Source organism: Cetorhinus maximus, chromosome 9 (assembly GCF_964194155.1).
Source record: "Cetorhinus maximus chromosome 9, sCetMax3.hap1.1, whole genome shotgun sequence".
Lineage (NCBI taxonomy): Eukaryota > Metazoa > Chordata > Chondrichthyes > Lamniformes > Cetorhinidae > Cetorhinus > Cetorhinus maximus.
The window spans coordinates 7,929,261-7,941,396 of record NC_135887.1 but is presented as its reverse complement, the minus strand read 5'-3'; the positions used below and the strand labels follow the sequence as shown (position 1 = coordinate 7,941,396).

The window sequence follows — 12,136 nt, the reverse complement described above, 5'->3', positions numbered from 1 at the left end:
GTCAGAAAGATAAAATAGTTTGCAATATTTATCTTATACTCAAAAACATTCAGGGTTAATATGAAGTGTGAATCACCAGGCAAACTGTGGTCAAACAGTTTGAACACTACACTATAAATGACAGATGCGACCAAGACAGATTCCATGGATTTCTCAACAACCCACCAGAGATCAGTAAACACTGAGTCAACCAATCTCATTGAAATTCTGTCTCTCTCACGAGGGATTCCAGTCTTCACCTTTTGACAATCTCGCCTTGGAATGCTCTCCGAATGTCACTCCAACTTGGACGGCCTCAGTGATGGCTCAGCTCGCAGGGTATCAATCTTGTCTCCCGAGACTCCGTTCTCCTGGATTCCCAAGTCTCCATTCCAGAACCAACTCACAAGCACAACAGCTCTTTGGCCGCACAAAGCAGAACATCACTGCTCCAAAGGGTTACCTTTGCCCCAATGGCCGTAGCACGGAGTCACCAACCTTCTGCTGCCTTTATGTTCAGGGCTTCTCCCAGGCCCCCATTATTTAAAAAGTGTGCCAACCACAGCCCTTTTTCTGCTTGAAGCCTCTTTCTCTTCTTAACGGACTCTTCTATGGGACTTCTCTCTGTCCCTCTGATGGTTCCTCTCCACTGTCTCGGGGCCACACCGGCTTCCATGATCGAATTCTCACGCTGTTATTCCACGCAGGTGCATTGCTGTCAGGATGGCCAAGCCTTTTAGCTGCAGGAGAAATCCAGAATTGGGCAGGCGCAGCTAGACACACTGCCACACAATGCACATGTGCCGAAACTCATGGCCTGCTGGGGGTTTTAGTGCTCAGCTTCCATGCAGGAACACCTCCCACCCACCCACCCCCCCCACACAAGAAAGCCAAGTCAGCTTCATGACTGCATCCATTGGTAATTGGCCAATGATTACTTCTGCATTCCAGAATTAGTTATGGGGAGAAAAATCTGCTACAAATCAAACACTGAAAACGCTAGAAATGGACAGCATATTCGTCAACATCTGAAACAGAAAGCTAAGTAAACTGGCTTCTGATGGTGCCTTATGCCTGTATAACAGCCACTGTATTTCAACATGATCCGTGATATGTGCGCTTTGTGATGTTTTGAACAGTCAAGATATATGGCTTTAGAAAAGAAAATTTTTTTTTTAAGCATAGCTCAATTTTAAAAAGAGCCATTTTTGTTGAAGCTTTTCCCCTTGCAATTCATTAGTCAGTGTCAGGGGAAACAACACGTTTACACTGCATGAGAAGAGTGCGCTGATTGGTTGGCAAGTAAAGTCTGGTTAATAGAGGTGTTGCTATGGAGAATGCACCAGTGGATGGTGACCGACAGTTAACTGTCAAGCATTGTTTGAAATTTAAACCAGGCAGTTGGACTCTGATTGGTCAAGACATTGCCCCGGGGAATGAACCAGAAAATGGCGTAATTTGTACACGTTCTTTCTGTCTGAAAAGAACAAGGCCCTGTATATTAATATATATAGCTTCTAGTACATACAAATCCGCCACACTGCGAACCCAACTGACAATCTTAAATTGGTTGTCAGCATAATTCTTAGCACACGGAGGATTATTTAGCAAATGCTGTCCAATCGCCGAAACACATCTAATGTTGGACACTGCATTTTGAGTATTGCAAGCATGGGCTGGTTAGGTACGGTCCGTACCTTGCCTGTTGCAAACAGCATGAGGAACATGCCGTTTGATGTGATCTGCCGGTCTTTGGGGCATATGGCCTACATGCCTAGCATCACACTGGCACTGAAATTCATATACCACATTACTCATTTGTGCAATAGGCAGAATGTCTTTTTGACGTGATGGCAGCGCATCTTATTAATGGAGGATACCACTCGTATTGCCACTGCATAGTAGCAGCGTGAAACGGCTAGCTTCACCTGTAGCTCAAATTTCTGAGATACCTTGCCCTTCCAAGGTAATCTGAGGTAGACTGAGCATTTTTTAGGACAGAAGGTGATGACCTTTTCACCGTTCATGAGTTTATGAAACATTGATGTGATTCCGCAATGGACAACGTTTACTAAATAATCCTCAGTGTGCTAAGCATTATGTTGACAACCAATTTAAGATAGTCAATCAGGCTTGCAGTGTGGCACATGTGTGTGTACTGGAAGCTACAAATATTAATGCACAGGACCCTGTTCTTTGTAGGCAGAAAGAACATGTACACACATTGCACTCGTATCAGCTAAACAAAATAAGTGACAGTCATTCACAGGTTCATTCCCCAGGGAAATGTCTTGACCAGAGTCAAGCTACCTGGTTTAAATTTCAAACAATGCTTGGCAGTTACCTGTCATGCACCATCTACTGGTGCATTCGCCATGGCAACAACTTTACCAGAGTCCACTTGCCAACCAATCAGCACCCTCGTCAAACATTATAAATACGTTGTTTCCCCTGACATTAGTTTTTACTTGTGCGTTGTTCTGATGAGTACAAGACAAAATGCTTTGACAAAACAAAAATCACTTTTTTCAGCTCTACTCAAGTTCTGTACTATCGAATGACTACTTTTTAAAATGTATTAATACAGCAATCTTGACTATAACTCACAATCAAGTACAAATTTAAAATCAATAAGTCATTGTTCAAAGGAAAGCAAGGACAACATAAATTCTTTAAAATCAGATTTGATAAAATGAACAGGAACAAGATCATTATTTCTGATAAGACCTCAAAAGAACACTCAGCTGCAATCACCCGCCCTGGCCTAACCCATAATCACTACTCATTAACTCTGGTTATTATAACCATTTTCTGACTCCCTGTTTAACTAGCATGCAATATATTGAATGCCTTGCCATTGCTTTGAACCTTGGGTAATATAATTATTACAGGGCATTTGGACTATTGTGTCCATGCCAGTTGCAGTGCTAATTTTTCCTATGCAGTTCCAAATGTACCCACAGTTTGTCTAAATATTTGCAAGCGATGCAATAATTGCAAATAAAAATGTAATTGGTTTGACTTCGAAAAGACAAATAATATGCCTCATGTATTCAAAAAAAATTGTACAAAATAGTTTCTACTGTTATCATATTTCATTCTTCCCTTTTATCTCAATGAAAATACATAATGACTTTAGCCCCCTCATGGTACATTCCGGTTCTAAATAAACTCCACAAGTAATATGCATGGATTAAAATTGAAATTTTATAAGCAAATATCATTTTCAGTCTCATCAGTGCTAAAGATTTCTCCTTTTGGCGATAACACTTCAGGATAGAATTGCACCCGATATAAATGTCTAAATGTGAAAATCAAACTTCCTCTCTACTGGAGCAATTAAGTGTCTACATAGCACAAAGTGATAATAGAAATGATGTTGATTCAAATTCTTTAATATGGGCTGGAGGGGAGAATTCTGTGTAACGCCTCAAGTGACGCTGAAATTGACAGCACTGAATGAGGCAAGAGATTCACTGTGCTGGTTTTGGCTGGAAAAATCCAAAACTAAATCCACTGCCATGTTCTAGGAATAAGTAACAGGATTGGCCACTTAGCCCCTGAAGCTTGTTCTATCATTCAGTGGCGTCATGTTTCAATGTCAAGTAGATGCTAACTTATCCCCATAACACTAAAAAGGTTTTTACAGGATGCTGCAGCCTCAAAAAATAGAGTAATAGGAATATACATACACATCAGTAAAGAGGACAGGTGAATCAGAGCGGTGAGACTGCACATCCTGCATAGCATTCCACTCATTAATGAAGGCCTGGTTAGAATTGATGCGGCTCTCATAATAACTAATCCATGTTAGGTACAGACTCCCAGGGTAGTAGTTGTGCGTCCTGGCAATCTCACAGGCTTTGTGTAAACTCTGCAAAGCTGACCTGAAAATAAAAGTAATTCACACAGTTGGCGTCACAGATCAAGAGTTCTTCCAAAGGCTATTCTGTGTTTAGGAAATTAGGTTTTTTTTGACAGCAAGGATAACAAGACTCATTTGGCTATACGTCTACCAAAACAAGTATACCAAGTCCCATTTTAAGTTGCCCAGTTTTAAGTCATTCCACTGAATATAATAGGGCTGGTGAGCACACATAGCATTGGGATTTCTGTTTCAGTGCCATTTCACACAGGGCCCACGTAGAGTCAGTGGCCAGATTGGTGACATTTTGGAGCTGCTCACCAACCCTCCCGCTCACTGATCCTCCCATTCACTGCCTCTCTCCCGTTCATCGACCTCATCCTACTCCCAGCTTCCTTCCCGACCCTCCTACTATAGCTCCCCTTGCTCGCTTCCTCCCTCTTGCGGCCCCTCTCCGAAGCCCTTGCTCACAGCAAAGGTTCAGGAGAGGGAAACAGCTAGCAAGAGGGAACAGAAAGGCTGGCTAGCAGGCGGAAGTAGAAAGAGTACATTTTAAAATTTATTTTAGAAGTTATTTCATTTACAAATATAGGAATATACAGTATTTCAACTTGCAGGTTATGTTGGGATTTTTTTTTTACGCAATTAGTTCCACAGAAGCCAACTACAGCTTTTACGTTGATTGTAATGAGAAAATCTGATTCAATTAACATTGTTCCATTTAAAGTTGCACGTTTCAGGAACGCAACTATAACGCTGAATGAGGAATTACTGCACACTTACATCATGTTAGAATGAATACTGCACTTTTACGTTTGATTCTGAAGCCAAATGAAAAACACACTTAGGAAACATGAAGTTTCTGGATGCAACATTGAAGAAAAATGCACAATGGGCTATAACTGTTTCAAACCAGTCAGAACATAGCTAAAATTCACAAACAATATGAACTTCTGGTCTTCACTTGCTTATGGGATTTTCTCAACCAAGCTATCAGAGTTTGCTAGCTTTTGCTGTGCTTATCTTCTTCACAATATCTCTTTCTGTAGTCACACAAAATTATGCAACTGTTTTAATACCATTTGCATGTTATTTGAAAACAAGGTCATCTTTTAGCTGAAACAGGAAAGGGGTTTTAAACTTCATTAATAAACTGGCGCTGGAGAAAACCTGCAAATAAGTAACAAAGAAACCTGCAAATAGTAATGTTCAGAAATTTCTTACCACATTGCTTGTACAGATACAGGCTTGAAGATGTGAATTCTGTTCACTGTTGATACACTGAATCCTCTTGAGAAGGAAAGAAAAGCAGAAAAAAAAGCATTTGAAGTTGCTATCAGCAATGCTTACAGAAATAAACAGTAGTGGCACTGGGCACCACAATGTGCAGGAAGCTCTGGAATGCAATCATGAGGAAAATTCAAGAGGGCTGGCCACTTCTGTAGTGGATAATAATCAAGAAAGTTACCCTGAGTTACAAATTTAGATAGAAATTTAAAGGAGAGAAAAGCAAGAGAAGAAAAAAAGTGAGAGGGTGAGAGAAAGAATACAAAAAGAGCAGAGGGGGAAATAATGAAATAGATTTTGGGGGAAACCACACGCATAGAATACTTCTTTAAAAACTTCATAAAATGACCATTTATATTTACCATGACTACATAGCAGATGACTTTCATTTATCTGGTGTACACAAGGTGGTAAAATGACTGATTAAATCCCAACGTAGCAGAACAAAAATATTAGAACAAAGCAGTTAAGTTGTTTATTGTTGAAAATGGTCCTGATAAATTCTGCTGGCAGCAATTATGTCATAAATGCAATATGGCAATGTGACAGTTCTTGTATTGTGATGGACAATGGGCTTCCGTTGATGGAAGATTACGAAGTGAATGCTGGTCACATGATACAGTTCCTAAACTACTACTGGTCAGTTAACAACAAAATCACAGAGCTCACAACACAGAAGCAGGCCCTTTGGCCAAACTGGTCTATGCTAGTGTTTATGCTCCAGATAAGTCTCCTCCCATCCCTCTTCCTCTATCGTCATTTGCTTCCATTCATTTCTTTTATGTACTTATCTAGCTTGCCCTTAAATGTATCTATGGTATTCGGCTCAATACTAACTGTGGTAGCAAGTTCTGCATTCTTGCGAAAGCTTTGAATAAAGAAGTTTCTCTTTAATTCCCCATTAAATACTATATTTATCAGCCCTAGTTTTTGTCTTTCTGCATGAAGTGGAAGCATTTCTGTATCTATTCTATCATATATCCCTTCAAAATTTAAAAAATGCCCCTCAGTCTTCTCTTTTCTACAGAAGAGTCCAAGCTTGGTTGGTCTTTCCTGAAAAGGATATCCTCCTCTGGCCTGGTATCATCCTCATGAATCATTTTTTGAGTCTTCCCCAGTTTCTCTGCATCCTTTTTGTAATATGGAGACCAGAAATGTGCACAGTATCTCCAAGTGTGCTCCGACCAAGAGTGTTTATTAAATAAGTATTCTTGGTAGAAAATATACTGAATCGATAAGACTTCAAGAAAGTTAATTCTGTCAATAATGGAAACTTGAGCATAAAGCTAGTAATGACCACTTATTTCAACTGTGGTAAAAGTAAATTCCCCTCACCCCCAATGGTGGTTTTATTTCTAAGAATTCCACTGCTCTAGAGAGAGAGCCTGGGCAGTTATACAAGGAGGCTGTGACAGAGGAGGGTGGTGATTAAAAACAAAGGAGCTAAAACCAAGTCTGTCCTCATCCAAAATCCACTTAAGTAAACTTCAATCAAGGGTGGTTGGATTGAGCAGAAATCCAGGCTGATTTTTCTTGTCAATTTTTCTTAGGTTCCTTTAATACCAGCAATAACAAATGCTTTTCCTTTGTGTTGTCTTGAAGGCAGTATCTTGGAACAATTTTACTACTTGGCACATAGTACTGAATTCCCAAGGTTTTATTATTTGAGATTAAATGTTAGGTACCTAGTGTACTTACCCATCGCCATCCAAATGGATCAATGTGTCACTCCATAATGGAAGAACCAGGCCCATTGTGCAAGTACTGCTGCAAAGATAATGTAATCTAAAATTAGTATTGTTTTGTATACTTTGTTGCACAGTGTTTTATGCAGATGTTTTCAGCAGAAACCATTACAGAGAATGCATAATCAATATAAATCATTCAACTACATATAAATTGGAACTGGAGTGGACCACTTCGACCTATAAGCCTGAAGTACAGTCTGTACTCAGTTTATGTACACTTGAAAAAAATGAAAAACGTATTTTAACTTACAAGTATTAAACAGTCTTTCTTGCAGAAAAAAAGCAATAAATTTGGTAATGGGCTGAAACACCTTGCACAGTGTTAGTCACAATAAGTGCTTGTCGCAGAAGAATGAGTCCAAAGCTAGTCTTTTACCTCAAGCTGCTTTATTCTCAAGGCAGCTCATGAGTGCAGCAGACTCTCCAAATCCCTTCCACACTGGAGTGTTACAGCTGTACCCATTTAACTCTTTCGAGTTATCAACAGTCACAGATTGCAACTCTTTCGAGTACAATCACAGTTCTTGGTTTCCGGGAGTGGGACATGAACCCACAACCCTCTGATTCAAAGGTGAGGGTGCTATGAACTGAGCCACAGCTGACACCTCCTCGAAAGAGGAGAAACTCTTTCGAGTTATCAACAGTCACAGATTGCAACTCTTTCGAGTACAATCACAGTTCTTGGTTTTTCCGGGAATGGGACATGAACCCACAACCCTCTGATTCAAAGGCGAGGGTGCTATGAACTGAGCCACAGCTGACACCTCTAAAACTTATGTAGATTTTTTTTTAGAGCAACTCTTTCAAGTTATCAACAGTCACAGATTGCAACTCTTTCGAGTACAATCACAGTTCTTGGTTTCCGGGAGTGGGACATGAACCCACAACCCTCTGATTCAAAGGCGAGGGTGCTATGAACTGAGCCGCAGCTGACACCTCCTCGAAAGAGGAGAACATGTACCATGTGTCAGTAATTACATTGTCAAGGTCCAATAACAATCATCTTATTGACTGGCAATTACATTGTTCAGACAACTGCTTGTTAAGACAGGTGATGGGTATTGGTTCAGCTGTGGCTCAGTTCATAGCACCCTCGCCTTTGAATCAGAGGGTTGTGGGTTCATGTTCCACTCCCGGAAACCAAGAACTGTGATTGTACTCGAAAGAGTTGCAATCTGTGACTGTTGATAACTCGAAAGAGTTTCTCTTCTTTCGAGGAGGTGTCAGCTGTGGCTCAGTTCATAGCACCCTCGCCTTTGAATCAGAGGGTTGTGGGTTCATGTCCCACTCCCGGAAACCAAGAACTGTGATTGTACTCGAAAGAGTTGCAATCTGTGACTGTTGATAACTCGAAAGAGTTTCTCCTCTTTCCCCATCCCGAATCATCTTCCTTCTCCTCCCTTGCCCTCCTCCCAAGCAGATATAGATTTTGCTTAAGTTGAGGAGGGAGGAACAGATTTGAAGCCCTGAATTGAAAAGTTCTTTATCTTATTTTTCTCAAGTCCCCTGTTCTTTTGCTCCCATTCTTTCTAAACACCTTAGTATATATGAAAAGGATAAATCAACATTGGTTATTCATCTTCAATAAAGCAAAAAGCTTCATTAAGACCCAGAGTCAGTTATCAGGTTTGCTGCATTCTTAATAATAGAGCTGACCCACAGTTGATAAATAGGATTAAGTTATACAGCATGCAGTTTTTTCCCCCAAACACTTTGGTTGCAATATCAAATCATGTTCTTCATCTTCAAGAACGTTCAACCATGCATATAGCTAAAATCAGCCTGAAGTTTGAAGTATGCAGATGTGGCAATCTCTGACCCTCTAAATACATTATGGGAATACCAAGTTCCTGACTTGAGCATACAATTGCCATTCGTCATTGGATCAAAAATCTAGGAATTAATTACCTAATGTGGGAACACTTCACAGGAACTGCAGCAATTAAACGGTGGTGGTTTACCATCATTTCTTAGGGCAACAAAGAACAAACAGTAAATGTGCCCTAGCCAGCATCACCTACATCTGTGAACATTTTAAGGATTTTAAAAAGTATATAGTAGGCTTCAGTTTTTATTTTTATTTTTTAAGGACTACTGTATCTGTTTACTTTTGATTCTTGTGGTTTTTAATGAATTATCCACACTCTTGCCAGTTTTACCTTTGTTAAAGCAACAAGCATATAGCCAAAGTTAAGCTGGGGGCTTTACATGCAGCAAAATAATTCCTGTGAGCCACACTGAAGTTACATAAATGGGTATGAACTTTGGTGTGCAAAAGTCATGGCAGTACATAACATTCAAGGCTATGGGCCAAGCGCTGGTAAATGGGATTAGGTAGGTAGCTCAGGTGTTTCTCACGTGTCGATGCAGACTTAATGGGCCGAAGGGCCTCTTCTGCACTGTGAGATTTTGTGATACGTCAAACTCAAGTCTTCAGACTCAACCTGGATTCCTGAGTGTTTCATTTCAGCAAAAAAAAAGACAGATAATTTGTTGGGCTCAGGAAATAACATACAGAAGTACAGTAGAAAAAACACAGATCAGGTGCTACACCTATCCATTCAGCCAACCCTCATCATCCCAGTAGTATCAATAGCAGTGGCAGCAGCAGACATATTCTGTGGCAGAAACACAACTAATGTTGAGAACTTGGAGCTTGGTACCTGATTGTCACAGTGGTATGGTTGGATCCTCAAATATATATTTTTAAATCTTCACGGTGAAATCAATTATACACAAGGTTAAATATTTGTCTTGCAAAATGAGCACAGTTGGTGAGCTTAAGCATGTAAAAAAATAATTTAAGGCAGGCAAACAATATTGCTGTTCCTTCACTGTCACTAGTTCAAAATCCTGGAACTTGCTTCCTAACAGCATTGTGCATGTTTCTACAACACATGGACTGCAGCGGTGCAAGACGACAGCACGCCACTGTAAGGAACATATCTTTTTATTTCTGTTGGACTGTGGATTAGAATTACAATGGCTGCAGGGTGAAAGACATGTCCACTGGAACAGGATGATATATATATATATATACATACAATGTTGCAGTCCTGGAACAGAGTGTGCCATGAAAGACAGGATGGTGCCAGAAAAGAGTCCTGGACCAAGGGAGCTGCCTGACAATAGCATTTTAATTGGCTCCTGACCAGGAGACAGGGTTTTGTGTGCCAACAGTATTACAGAAAGCTCCTGGCCTGCAAAGAGAAAACATCTAAAATCTCTCTTCCTCATATCTCGAACCTGTTCTCTCTCTGAGGAAACCCCTGTAAAGAGGAAAAGGAGAAAACCACTGTTGGAGACATTGAAAAGCAAGTTCTCAACCAGTGAACTAAATACTGAAAGCGCTGGAAAACCACCTCGCATCATCAACAAGAATTGAAAGAAATTTGGAAGATTTCAATCAAAATCAACCCATCGAATCCTGTACTCAGAATTAGTGCGATTGAAGTTTTATCCCACCCTTAAAATCCATGTTTTATATGTCTTGTGTGTGTGTGTGTGTGTGTGTGTCTATTTTATATATATATATATATATATATATAGCATTCGAAGTTAGCAGTTCATATTTCTTTCTTTTGCCAATAGTTAAAGACAATTTGTTCAATAAACAGTTATTTACTTATTAAGTTTACAAACCTGGTGCTCATATTCTATTAACCTAAATTAAACAGTTAGGTAGAATTGGGGCAATCTGGTGGTTTGGTCAAACTTTTCACATTTGTCATGGCTCGGGGAACGGCGGGGCTTGATATTACAGTGCGCTATCCGAGTCGTGACAAAGTTTGGGGGCTCGGGTCCAGGATATTTTGGAACAAAAGGCAACGATGCTTTGGGTGTAGATTTAGTAAGTAATAAAAGCTAAAAGGGAACACCAGGTTTGTACTATCAAAAATAAGATGGCACTGGAAACTGCTAAAGCTTTCCTGCAAGTGGAAGAGATGTCCCTGATGATTTTAAAAGGGTTCCCAAAAGCCAGGTTAATTGAATTACCAAGTAAATTAAGAGTAGGATTGCCTGCCAAAGCTAGGAAGGCAGAGGTAATTGAAGAGATGGCACAGCATTTGAAATTGGAAGGAATACCTGAAACACCGAATTCTCCAAGGGGTGGTTCATTGGAAATGGGATCAAATTCAGTTGCAAATAAAAAAATTGGAACTAGAGGCATAGAAAAGGAAAAAAAAAGAGCATTTCTAAGGGAACACGCAGAAAGGCACGAGAGAGAAAGAAAACAAGAAAGGGAATTAGAAATAGTGAGGTTAGAAAAGGAGGAAAGAGAAAAAGAGACAGAATTCCAGTTTAGCATGCAGGCAGTTAAAAAAGAGACACCAGTAAATGAGGCAGGACTTATTTCCAGATCAGAGCCCAATGAGGAGATGTTTAAATTTGTGCAGGCTCTTCCGAGGTTCGAGGAAAGGGTGATGAAGCATTCTTTATTTCATTTGAGAAGATAGCTAAACAGATGAACTGGGCATTGTGCATGCAGAGAAAATTGACAGATAGACCGAAGGAAATTTATGCTTCACTGGCAGAGGAGGTTTCTAGGGATTATGATGTTGTGAAAAAGGCCATTTTGAGTGCACATGAGTTGGTCCCTGAAGCATACAGGCAAAAGTTTTGAAATTTAAGGAAACAGTCTGGGCAAACCTACATTGAATTTAAAAGGATTAAGCAAAATAGTTTTGACAGATGGATACGAGCATTAGGAGTTGAAACTAACTATGAAGTTCTCAGAGACACCATTCTCTTGGAAGAATTTAAAAACTCCCTACCTTCTGTGACAAGAACCCATGTTGAAGACCAAAGGGTTGCAACTGCTAGACAGGCAGCAGTAATGGCTGACGATTATGTGCTGATCCATAAAACTAAACCTTTTTCCATCATCCCCATAAATTTGAAAATAATAGAAAGTGGGAGAGTGAAAGGAAGGCAAGTAGCCAGGGTAAAGAATGGATAGCTGGAAATACCTTGAGATCTCCTCCCCAGATCAGGAAGGAAGGTACTGAGGGTGGAGGTGAAACTCGAAGGCCTAAGTGTTTCCACTGTAATAAAGTGGGGCACATTCGGTCAGAACACTGGAAGTTGTGAGGGAAGCCCATGGGATTTATTGGAGTTCGTAAGAGTAAATCCGAAAAGGGAACTCAAAAAGAAAATACCACAGATCAAATTGTAGCTTCAACTACAAGTAAGGGTCTGGAGGTAACCACTGCTGTGAATGCAGGTGAAGTGAGTAAGGTAGATGAGAGGTATAAAG

At 40.1% G+C, this 12,136-nt stretch overlaps 1 protein-coding gene across 3 annotated transcripts in view; it reads right to left on the bottom strand.

Moving 5' to 3' along the window:
* Positions 1-12,136, bottom strand: part of LOC144684343 (protein phosphatase Slingshot homolog 2-like) — a 172,982-nt gene that overhangs the window by 28,310 nt on the left and 132,536 nt on the right. For 2 of the 3 annotated variants that reach the window (XM_078548004.1, XM_078548001.1), the window contains 3 exons: positions 6,830-6,898; positions 5,069-5,134; positions 3,672-3,866 (listed from right to left, as the gene is read on the bottom strand). In XM_078548004.1, the coding sequence (XP_078404130.1) occupies positions 3,672-3,866; positions 5,069-5,134; positions 6,830-6,898 (330 nt within the window). The remainder of the gene's footprint in view (positions 1-3,671; positions 3,867-5,068; positions 5,135-6,829; positions 6,899-12,136) is intronic. The other variant, XM_078548003.1, reaches the window with a different exon arrangement.